This window comes from Mandrillus leucophaeus, unplaced genomic scaffold (assembly GCF_000951045.1).
Source record: "Mandrillus leucophaeus isolate KB7577 unplaced genomic scaffold, Mleu.le_1.0 Scaffold81, whole genome shotgun sequence".
NCBI lineage: Eukaryota > Metazoa > Chordata > Mammalia > Primates > Cercopithecidae > Mandrillus > Mandrillus leucophaeus.
The window spans coordinates 3,608,371-3,621,135 of record NW_012108808.1 but is presented as its reverse complement, the minus strand read 5'-3'; the positions used below and the strand labels follow the sequence as shown (position 1 = coordinate 3,621,135).

At 37.9% G+C, this 12,765-nt stretch overlaps 1 protein-coding gene across 1 annotated transcript in view; it reads left to right on the top strand.

Moving 5' to 3' along the window:
* The window catches only part of DDX60 (DEAD (Asp-Glu-Ala-Asp) box polypeptide 60), a 102,354-nt gene that overhangs the window by 60,531 nt on the left and 29,058 nt on the right, over positions 1-12,765 (top strand). Inside the window, exons 23-26 of the mRNA XM_011967791.1 lie at positions 562-686; positions 5,506-5,664; positions 8,844-8,991; positions 10,427-10,579. Of these exons, the coding sequence (XP_011823181.1) occupies positions 562-686; positions 5,506-5,664; positions 8,844-8,991; positions 10,427-10,579 (585 nt within the window). The remainder of the gene's footprint in view (positions 1-561; positions 687-5,505; positions 5,665-8,843; positions 8,992-10,426; positions 10,580-12,765) is intronic.

The window sequence follows — 12,765 nt, the reverse complement described above, 5'->3', positions numbered from 1 at the left end:
TTACAGATATTTGTTTTAATAAGTTGATGGTATTCATATTTTGAAATTTGATTTATTGGTGCAGATTGAGGAATGACATATATTAGACTTTTCTCATTGGATTTTTTTTTTCTGTAATACCTTAGTCTACTCCCATTCAAAAACATAATATAATTGAGTTACATTTTCTTCTAGCTATTTTGTCATTTACAAACCTTGAAAATATATTTGGATGTGATTTTTTGACATAATGTAGAAACTGATTCCCACTTGCCCTCCTGTCATAGTGAAACCAGCATCATTTGCTGAAAACTTCTATTCCTGATTTGTATCGCCTTAAAAATTGCAGGTCAAATTGCATATGTGTGTGTGTGTATATATCACTGCCAATTTTTTGTTCTCTAGTGTATTGATTTGTATGTTTCTTTGATGGTTCTTTGCCTAATTTTATAATGTACTTTCATAGGACTATTTAAAAAAAACCCAAAAACATATATTAGACAACTAAGAAAATATTTTAGCAAAAAGTAGTAATTTCTTTCTCATGCAGAACTTAAAATTGTTTTGTGTTCACTGCTGCAGGCCAGAATGGTACTTCAGAATCTTAGTCCTGAAGCAGATTTGAGTCCAGAAGACATGATCACGAAGTTTCCGCTTCTAGTTGAAAAACTAAGGAAAATGGAGAAGTTACCTGCATTATTTTTTTTGTAAGTTATTTAATTTAATTTGGTTTTGCTTGTAATTGTATTAGACTCATTCCTTTAAGGCAGGGGTCCCCAACTTCCAGGCCACAGACGGTCACCGGCCCAGCCCATGGTCTCTTAGGAGCTGGGCCACAGAGCAGGAGGTGAGTGGTGGGCCAGCGAGCACTGCTGCCTGAGCTCCACTTCCGGTCAGATCAACCCTATTGTGAACTGCACATCTGAGGGATCTAGGCTGCACGGTCCTTATGAGAATCTAACGAATGTCTGGTGATCTGAGGTGGAGCAATTTCATCCCGAAACCATCCCCCCGACCCAGTCCCTGTGTACCACTTTCCCACCGCCTCCCACCGCCACCCACCGCCAAGTTGTTTTCCATGAAACCAGTCCCTGGTGCCAAAAAGGTTGGGGACAGCTGTTTTAAGGTGAGGGGAGTTATACAAACTTTCCTATTGTAGTGCAGTGTTCATTACTGTTTCTGGGGCCCATTAGTTATTTGAATGCATATGTTTTGTTTAAAAATACAACTTTCTAGTTCACTTCTTATATTTGTGTTTGTGCTATTATGAATGACCATCTTTATGTAGTTTGCTACTCTATGTTTTGTTTCTTTCTACTGTAAACTATTATTTTTTATTTAGCCTTGTTAATTTTTAATGCATACCTAGGGTCTTTGCAAAACAAATTGAATGTATATGCACACAAGTATCCCACATAAAACTAAAGTATCTTCACAATATACTACTTATTGACAGTGTGTTTTATTATATTTAATTTATAGTAATGAGAACTGTGATCCAGATATGCTGATATCTTTCTAAATTTTATATATTATAGTATAAAATAGCTTAAAATTGAACAAAATAGTGCAATTTCATTGGATATCAAAGTATAATTTATTAAATGGATAACATACTAGATCCTGGATTAACTTTGATAAAATAGTTTGGGACTAGAACACAATACTGTGTTTACTTTGGATAATTTCAAACTACACTTAAGCCATGGAAGCTGAAGTAAATAAATCCAGAGTCTTGGTTAGGTGGAAAAGTTTAATGAAACTTGCTCACATGTAAACAGACATATAGGAATGAATCATTGATGATATATTTCTGAAATTACGATGATGGGTGAATGTAAGATTGTGTTTGGAAATTTGGGGGATTGCAATACTATTACTCCTTTTATCTTTGTTGTTGGGATAAGGAAAATACATTTCTGCACTGCCAAAGATTTACGAAGCTCACCTGTCTCACTTTCCAGTGTGGCTATAGGTCGTAATTAGAAACAAAAGTAATTCTGTACCTCTGGGATATTTCTGAAAGCCTCACTACAAAACAGAAACTGAAAAATAGCTGTTTATTATTCATACCTTCATACAGATATAGGGGAGGCAAAATTTTACTTCTACCACCTTAGGCTTTTTTACCTGGGCTTGAGAATTAAACTGATATAAGACAAATCAATAGAAAGGCATGCACGTGTATGTAGTATGTTTTATATGGTGCAGAAGGCTTCATAAGGAGATGAAGACCCAAAGATGCAGTTAGAGTTGGACACTTACATAGTGAATTGGACAAAGAGTGGTAAATTGTGAAAAATGTGACAAAGTAAAGGGGCGTAGGCTAGGGTAACTTGGGTACGGATGTGACTAGGAAGGTAAGAGTTAGTTTAACAAGGTTTGTTAGTATAGATGTCCCTTGGCTTCAAGTTCCCATCTTTGAAAATAGGAGTGTTACTCTCCTTCTGGTATAAAAAAGTTTTTTATGGGCGTTTAATCTGCTACTTTTAAGAAAAAGAAAGAAGATCAGAGTGATCTTCTTGACCCTGCTGTTTTTTCTAGTGCTTTCAACTCAAAATAGTTAATATGCCAGAGTGGTATATTTTGGGAGTAGCATGTTCCAAAATCCTTCACATACTTAAAATATTTTAAAACTAAAATATTTCACAAAACATCAAAAGTTTAATTCTACTTGAAGAATTGAAGCTTGGCATGTTTACATGACTCTTGAATTCTCTACAGAATAAACTGTGAACATCCTTGGTCTTACACAATTTGATTTAGTGCTAAGTAGCCCCAGATCATCAAGAGATCTGAGGATTTGTCTGGGCTCAAGTTTTACCTCTAGGAGCTTTTCAAATAGTAATGGACCCTTAAGCCTTCTGCAGTCTGATCTCTTAAAAAAAAATACATAGAGCATATTCAGTGTTTGATGGCAATGGCAGTGTGTGCTTAAGGGCACACACTTCACGGCCAGGTCCAAACTTGGATCCCACCTCTGCGCCCATGAACTGTGTTATTTCTGGACAGCTACTTAATGACTTTAAGCCTTAGTTTCCTTATTTGCAAAATGAGGTGATCACAATAATAATGCATTGGATTGGGGTGAGAATTAAATAAACCTAAGTTATGAAAACACTTAGCACAGTGCTACAAAAATGTTATTGAATAAGGTCTAATCTCTAGGCCGCATTCATTCTCGTAAAAGTTGCAGATACCAGGATGATCCCTTTTTGTCAGATCCAAACAGACTAGAGCTGAGAGAGCATGAAGGCGGGGTGTTCATGCTTGTATGGCTGAGATAAGCTGTCTCAAGGACTTTCTAAAATAATCCCACAGGCAGTTCTTTCTTTAGGGCTACAGCAATTCAGATAAGATGCCCTTGAAAGAACACCACCCAGTAATGGCATCTCCACCGATAAATTGATGCCAGCTCTGGTTTTGCGTCTCCAACACCAATGAACTATGTTTCTAAGCAGCTTATGTAAACTTTGCCTTTTGCCAATACAAGCTTCCTTTTATCTTTGTCCCTTCAGACACGTGTATGGCTTGCCATAGCTGTGTATCTTGGGTTATAATTCTCATTTCTAATTCTAAATATAGTCAACGTATTTGGAGATATTTTTTCTTTGGTTTTGTTTTGATTGACATAATATATAGGTTATCCGAGAGATTTAAGAGGCAACATTATTTCCAAGTGATCTTTAAACTTTATTTCCAAGAGTTTTTTTTTTTTTTTTTTTTTTAAAGGAAGTACTATGATGAAAGTGACACTATTTTAAAAAGTAATATATTCCTAGGCCCCAGTAATTCCTAGGCCCGTTAATGTAAAAAGAGAAGCAACATATGTCAGTTAAAAACAGGGTTTGAGAACAGAGGCCTGCAGGCCAGACTCTGCCACATATAAGCTGTGGGTTCTTGGACAGGCCACTTAATCTTTTTGTGTCTCAATTTTTTCATCTGGAAATAAGGATATTAATAGAGATATTAATAGTGCCTTCTTCATATGATTGTTGTGAGTACTAAATGAGTTAATATACTGAAGTCACTGAGAATAATGCCCGACAACTGTATATAATTTTTTTTTTTAAGGGGGATGGAGTTTCACTGTCACCCAGGGCTGGAGTTCAGTGGCGCAATCTCAGCTCACTGCAACCTCCACCTCCCAGGTTCAACCAATTCTCCTGCCTCAGCCTCCCGAGCTGGGATTACAGGCATGTGCCACCACGCCCGACTAATTTTTGTATTCTGTGTCACCGTGTTGTCCAGGCTGGTCTCGAACCCTTGACTTCAGGTGATCCACCTGCCTCAGTCTCCCAAAGTGCTGAGATTACAGCCGTGAGCCACCATGCCTGGTCAACTGTGTATAACTTAAATGTTTACTGCTATTATTATTTTATTGTCTACTATATGAAATTTCTTGTCATGTGGCGTAGACTGTCACTTTTAAAATTCTTACTTCACCAGTGTGCCAGTTTATTTACTGTTCACTAGCTAAACACATTTCCTTTTGATGTTAGCTCTATAAAAACTTTAGAAAGGCCCTTTGCTTCACAGCATAGATTTAAAAAGCTTTATTATACAAACCAGACCTATGACTTGCTATAATAAGCTATAAGCTATGGTTAGTATAGTGACAATAGCTATTGGCTACTTGCAGCCACAGCATTTTGCCACCAAGAAACAGTGGGGAAATAAGACCTCCCTGGGCTTTTCAGTGCTCCTGTAAAAAGCCCTAGCTTCCTGACACAGGGAAATGCATGTGAAATAAACATAGGAAATGTTTGCCTTTACTTCCTCTAGAAACATTTTGCTCTTCATGTATCAGGAGGATTTGATCTGTAGCCATTTGTCTATAAATGTCTTTACCAATTTGTAGCTAATTGCTCAGATCTGAGAAGGCCTACTGAGTACAACCTAGACCAGGTTGCTGGGTTAAACCCCAGGGTGCCAGGAAGTATGGATCACTATATTCCTAGGTACTTACATTTAAAGAACTATAAAGCCCAGAACTTAGAGACATTTCTGCATTGCAAAGTCCAGCAACACCTAGGGTTTTTTCTTTTGGAAAGAATCATAGGTTCTCACCTTCTACCAAAAGAATACTTTTTTTTGATTAATCTTTTTTTTCTCATTTTTGAGAAGGGTGGTGATGGGGATAGCTATCTGTCTTCTGTATATAAACGGAGATAAATGGAGAAAAACCATTGTTCTCTGTTCCTTGCTTATGGAATATTTGACTGCTATTAGAGGAAAAATTTCCACGAGTTCTCATTGCTTTGTCCCAGGGTAATGTCTGTGTGGCGGAGTGGGTGAGGGGACTGAAGTCGGGAGAGAGAGAAGGGGAGGGCCGGCAACACTATTTACTATAAGGTGGTTAATAAGGAATCGGCTGATTCGGAACACCTGATGTGCACATTCTGGATAACATTTATAAAGGTGGGTATTAAAAACCCAACAGGGGATGATAGCAGTAGATGGAAATATGATTTTGAATTGTATTTATGATGTTATTTTCAAGGCACACATTCTTTTTATTTCCAGATTCAAGTTAGGAGCTGTAGAAAACGCAGCCAAAAGTGTGAGCGCTTCCCTAAAGGAAAAGCAGGAGACAAAAAGGCCTCCCAAAGCTGATAAAGAAGCCCATGTCATGGCTAACAAACTTCGAAAAGTTAAAAAATCCATAGAGAAACAAAAGATCTTGTAAGTAGTTAACTAAAAATTTGACAAGTAGAGGGTTAAAATACTCCCCAAATCCCAGTAGGAAACATAAATTGAATATGTTCTATAAATAAGTTCTAGTTGTTGCTTGGACTTATTTCTAAATTGAGTACATTTGGGTGAGAGAATGGGGTAAAGATGAGTGACCATAATTGTACATTCATTCCTTAATTGCATCGATCAGTCTCATTTAGGACTTGGGAGAGGTAGAACCACAGCCTGTCAGCCTAGGTAGATTTTATAACCTGACATAATCATCCTACACAATAAGCACATCTTTGACACATATATGAACTCTGGCTGTCACTTAGTCCTCAGAAGGTTTAAATATAGACTACACACTTTGTCTTTGGTCATGACAAAGAAGTCTCACTAATATACCATCACAGTTTTATGAGTGATCATAAAAAGAACTTGAGAATGGATGGAAATACTGATTCGATGCTTGGAAAGACTTAGCTAATGTGACTTCTCTTCCTTGCTCTCAATGTCTAATTCTGTCAACTCTAGGGCCAAAATGTTTATCCCCTCTCTGTGATCCTCTCCATCTTAAGTAACTTCCTGGCTTAGAAGCTCCTCATATCTTGCCTGGATGATCACAGAGGTCTTTTTTTTTTTTTTTTTTTTTTTGGACTTCAGAGCCTTGAGGTTCACCACTCTCCAATCTAGTCAACAAATGATCTTGCACACATTTGAATTGATTAAATTATCCCATGCTCAATGTTCTTCCTTCACCCTTGCTTAGCTGATGAAGTCTAAACTTCTTGACCGTTATGCCGAAATGTTTTGGTATTTGCCTTAACTCTATCAGTCTCACTTCCTACCACTCACCTCTATCAATACTCAATATTTATGATTCTCCTCACATGACTTACTTTTCTACCTCTTCCTTTCCATGAACTGACCCGTGTGCCTTGAGTGCCCTCCTTCCTGATTGCTCCCAAAGCTTGTACTCAGACTTTTTGGTATCTCATCTCCAAATCTTTCCCTGATTCCTGCAGTTAGACTTTCTACCCTCTCTCCTATGTTCTTCTACACTTTCAATAGCTAGTAGATCAATTATTGTATTATATTGTTGTTTGTATGTATTTCTTTTTCCTAAATTTTAAGTTCCTTTACAACAGGAACCATGTATTTTTCTTTTTATGTCTTCATTGCTTAGCACATTACCTGGCAGGTAATATTATTCCATGAATATATTTGAATGAATGAAAGATATTTCTCTCCAAGTTGAAACAACTTTTAGAGCATCTCTGATTTAGGTTTTCCAAATTCTAGAGCAAACTAGAATTTGCTGCTGAACCTTCTGCTTATATTTCCTCTACCTATTTTTCTGTTTCCTTAGAAGTGTGGGAGGTGAAAACCCAGGGGTAGCATAGGAGGTGTAAGCCTTCTTAGCAACTGATCCTCAACAACCTTTCCTGAGGGCACCAGGAGCCACATTTCAGGTTAGATTAGTGACCAACAATTCAAGTTTTAAAAATAAAGTGTGATTTAATGTGTTATTCATCACCATACTGGGGGTGACGGGGCCTTTAGATAGTCCCACTCTGGCCTCTTCCATCTGCATCCATTCCCATGAAGCAAGGGGCCAGTGGAGCTAAGGAGACGTGTCCATCCAGTGCTCATTCTCACCCTTGAATTCCAGGTTATTATGGAGCTATAGTTGTCAAGATAGGTGGATAGAATTTATTTCATTTAACAGTTTATTACTTTGACTAAAAACTTAAAGTGAGGCAATAATATGTGGAGCTTTGCCACATGCTCTGCAAATTTTAGGGCCAGGCCCTTCTATAGTCAAGGCATTCTCCCCTGAGTTAAGGGTAACGTTAGTTAACACATAACGATGAAATACAAGTGAGCACATCTTCTCATATTTACAATTTTCTTCCATGCACAGTTAAGAGAAAAATTTAAAAAATCAAATACGTGGTAATTGATTTGGGTGCATGTTACATTGAGGGGTGATGGATGGACAACACAGTATGATGATACAATAGACTAAGCCAGGGTTTGTGGAGGGGTCTTCTAGGTCAGATTCTCTAGTAGCATATGCTGAGATGAGGATGTCTGTGGAAGGGATTTATTGAAGGTGTGTGCTCATGAGGGACTTGTAAGAAAATGAATGAAACAAGGAAGGGAAGGTGAAGAAAAGCAAAAATGTGGCTTTTGCTAGAAGATAGCCTGATTCTAACCCTACTGGGAATGCTGGGGCACCAGAGAATTGCCCCACCTTGAGTCAAGAAGGCTGATTTTTATACTTCGTATCAGTCAGACTTTGGGTGTGGGCTATTTCCCATCCCCAGGAGAGGTTGTCACCACCCAGGCATCTCCAAGAGGCCCCTGTCAGTTTAGGGCAATTCTCCAGGGAATGGTGCAGCTGAGAGCCTTAGTAACTAAATTCAGAGCAGCTGTAGCATCCACTACAAGGAGGGAAGGAGAATGACTAGAATTGGCAATGTGGAGCAAGGAGAATGCCTGCCTTACCTCCGAGCCTAGGGTCATGAAGGCCAAGGAAGAAAAAATGATCATCACCTTAGCAAAGAGAAACAGAGTTATCTCAGGAGAACCGGGTATGGCAAGACTACAGCCAGAAGGAAAGGGAACATCCCAGAAAATATCAATATGTGATAGAATTTTCTCATGGTGGATCATAACATCCAGAGGCTGAAGAGGAAGGAAATTAGAGGAAGACTGAGTTATTAAAGATGCACAGCAGGCCGGGCACAGTGGCTCACACCTGTAATCCCAGCACTTTTTGGGAGGCCGAGGCAGGCAGACCACGAGGTCAGGAGTTCAACACCAGCCTGGCCAACATGGTGAAACCCCGTCTCTACTGAAGATACAAAAATCAGCCAGGTGCAGTGGTGGACACCTGCAATCCAAGCTACTCAGGAGGCTGAGGCAGGAGAATTGCTTGAACCCAAGAAGTGGAGGTTGCAGTGAGCCAACATCACGCCATTGCACTCCAGCCTGGGTGACAGAGAAAGACTCCATCTCGAAAATAAAATAAAATAAGAAAAATAAAGATGCACAGCAGTGGAAGTCTGGGTGAGAAGACTGATTTGGGAAGTCTTGGGCATCCTCTGGTGGCCAAATCAATTAATTACTTCATTCATTATTTACAATTTCATTAATTAAAGTTTTATTTTTATGAACAGAGATGAAAAGAGCCAGAAAAAAAACAGAAATGTGGATCAAAGCCTAATACATGAGGCTGAACATGATAATCTGCTGAAGTGTCTAGAGAAGAACCTAGAAATCCCACAGGACTGCACATATGCTGATCAAAAAGCAGTGGACACCGAGGTCAGCACTTACAATGTGACCATTCTCCAGACTATTTCATTTGTCAGCCATAGCTTCTTAGTTGTAGACAATGTTTAATAAGATATATGCATAATATAATACATAATTAATACAATCCCTACCAAAGGAGAAATCTCCTTTAGCTACATATCAGTCTTGAAGACTTTGCAGTGCATATCCAAAAAAGGACATGATAGTCTAAGCCAGGGTTTGTGGAGGAGTCTCCTAGGTCAAATTCCCTAGTAGCACACACTGAGATGAGGATACCTGTGGAGGAGACTTAGGATTTGTAGATTATTTCTTGCTTGTTAACAGTTCACCTCTGAAAATGTCTGCCATTTCATTATTTCTTTCTATTACATTGTTTCCACAGTCTGAATTCTAGACTTCAATTTCACATGCTTCATGTGAAAATTTAGGTGCATGTGGTCCAATACACTTTAAATAATATTCACAGAATTTCTCAAAATCAGGGGCTTTTTACATTATAGCTAAAACACCAAAGAGGCATTGGAATATCTAAAACTGGTATGCAGAAACCTTTTAAAATGCAAATTACTCATGCTTATGGTAAACAAATTTGAAGGTACAAATTGGTAATAATAAAGGCAATGTCATCACTCATAAGTACTCACTGCCCTTCCAGACCAACCTTTTATCTCATTTTCCTGTGACTATACACATACAAACTTACATACATTTTGTGTGTGTGTATATACATATATGTATATACACACACATATTCATTCTATTGTGCACCTTCTTTTGTAAGCTTCATGGTGTCTTATTTTTTATAACCATGTATTTAGATCATCATTTTAATGAATCCTTGATATTCTGTTGTATGAGTGAATACATAATTGAAGTAACCACTAACAAGCCTTTTGCTTTTGGAAGCTTTTTTTTTGTCCCTCTTTGTCCCACAAAGATAAGCGGTGTTTATCTTTGTCCATCTATCTCTGGACACAACTGTATTTCTTCTTTAAGACCTGGGTATTTTTAAGGCCATTTGTGCTCAGTTTCAATGGGAAGTAGGCATTCCCGGACCATGTAGGGTAAGGAACCTACTCTGCCTTCTTGGAGAAGTCTCTCTGTTGGGGAAAACTCCTAAGGCTCCAACAGCCAACTGATATCCCTCAGGCAAGAGCAGTCATGCACTCACCGCTGCTGGGTGTTTCATCTGCTACTTTGTCAAAATTTTCTGCCCCAGAAGTGGAGTAAGACAGTTTAAGATAGTCTGTCCAAAAAAGTGGGAAGATTTTTCTTGTAGTTACTGTTGCTGCCATAAAATGTTCTTTGTATTCATGTAGAGTCAATTTCAAATAGTTGCCTCATTTAGCCAAATTATTACATAGTATGCATGTTATTTTCATTTAGACATTTTTAATTATAATTAAAATTAAATCATAATCCCTAAATGTCTTGCTTCTTTTAGACTTTGCAGAAGGTATTTGGTCGAGTAAAATTTGAAAGAAAAGGTGAAGAATTGAAAGCCTTGGCAGAAAGGGGTATTGGATATCATCACAGTGCTATGAGTTTCAAAGAAAAACAATTAGTTGAAATCCTCTTTAGGAGAGGATTTCTTAGGGTAGGTAAATGTTCTTTATTCTAAAAATTGAAATTGTGACTGTTTCAAGCTGAATGTTCAGGAAAAGTAAAGAATACAACCACCATTTTTCTTTTTTTCTCATGTAATTGTCTTTTAAAAAAATAAGTTGGCCGGGCACAATGGGTCATACCTATAATCCTAGCACTTTGGGAGGCCAAGGCGGGCAGATCGCCTGAGGTCAGAAGTTCAAGACCAGCCTGGCCAACATGGTGAAACCTGCCTCTACTAAAAATACAAAAATCAGCTGGGCATGGTGGCAGGTGCCTGTAATCCCAGCTACTCAGGAGGTTGAGGAAGGAGAATCGCTTGAACCTGGGAGGCAGAGGTTGCCGTGAGCCGAGATCATGCCATCACACTCCAGCCTGGGGGACAAGAACAAGACTTTGTCTTTAAAAAAAAAAAAAAAAAAAAAAAAGTCATGATAAGACTGCGTATCCTCTGTCTTATTTAATTGAAGAGGGGATTGAAGTGCACTACTCAGTTTATCTCTTTTTGTTTGTTTGTTTTTGAACCTCCTGAGTAGCTGGGATTACAGGCATGTACCACCATGCCCGGCTAATTTTGTGTTTTTAGTAGAGATGGAGTTTCTCCATGTTAGTCAGGCTGGTCTCAAACTCCCGACCTCAGGTGATCCTCCCGCCTCAGCCTCCCAAAGTGCTGGGATTATAGGTGTGAGCCACTCCACCAGGCCTAGTTTATTTCTTTTTCATGAGAATAAAAATATTTCTTAGACAAATACTTTGGCAAATATTTCTACCGTGAAATATATCTATGTTCTCTCTCCTATCAGTGATAATGGACTAAAGGAAGACTAAAATAACTTTCAGACTGGACCCTTGTTATGTTTTGTGCAGTGTGTCCTGTGACAATGCACAGGGATTTTCTGGATAAATTCACAAAGGAGCTTTATATAGTTTGCTTGTAAATTTGGATCTTTAGTAATATTCAAAAATAGACTGAATTTTAAAAATTATTCATATTAAATTTTGTATGACATATATGACATTCACAAAAGAGAGAGAGAGAAAGACAAAGAGATTGAGATTGTTTCTGCTACTCTAGGTAGCATCTTTTAAACTAAATGTTGAGGAAAATCTGACATCATAGTTAACAATCCTATTACCTGAAAAACAACCTAAGATGTAGCATTAACAACTTTGCTACGCTTTTCACTTTACTAATAACAAATTATATATTTATTTTAAAGGCTAATGACCATGTACAATATTTTCTACATGATTATCAATTGATAGAAGAGAGACACACCTATTTTGATCAGCATATCAAATAGTTTAAATAGTACCTGTTAAATAGTAGTTGCTCAATTACTAATAGGTTAATGAGATCACGCCACGAAAGTACTATGAAAATAGTGACAGCTTTGCTCTAGAGAACATTTTTTAAAAAGGTATTTATTCTAGTTATTTTCTAAATGTATTATTATTTTCTACATTTTTGTTATCAAAAAAAACTTGAGAACAACAGGTAATAAATGATATGTTGCATTTCCCAGATATATAGATTTCAGTTACAGAATAATTAAAGATCACTCTGTATAAACATTAATACTAACCACAGCATGTATGACAATCAATATAAAAAAAAAGAGAAGATGATTAGAAATACCCAGCATTATATGCAAAGAGTATTATCTAAGTAAACTTTTAAGTTTGTCCTGCTCCTTTTCTGGTCAGTTACGACAATTCGGGGGGAAAAGGCAACTTTTAAAAATTACTGAGATGTGTTATTTCCATAGGCATAATCTCAACAAATTTTAGTAGACAAAATAGGTTATTGTCCAGAAGTGGATTTGTAAAAGTATTATTTCCCTATCATAAAAAGTTTTCGTCTAGTTATTCATTTAAAAATATTTACCTGGCCAGGTGTAGTGGCTCACGCCTGTAATCCCAGCATTTTGGGAGGCCAAGGTGGGTGGATCAACTGAGGTCGGGAGTTCAAGAACAAACTAGCCAACATGGTGAAACCCCATCTCTACTAAAAATACAAAAATTAGCCGAACATAGTGGTGGGTGCCTGTAATCCCAGCTACTTGGGAGGTTGAGGCGGGAGAATCGCCTGAACCTGGGAGGTGGAGGTCGCAGTGAGCCGAGATCGTGCCATCACACTCCAGTTTGGGCGACAAAAGTGAAACTCTGTCTCAAAAA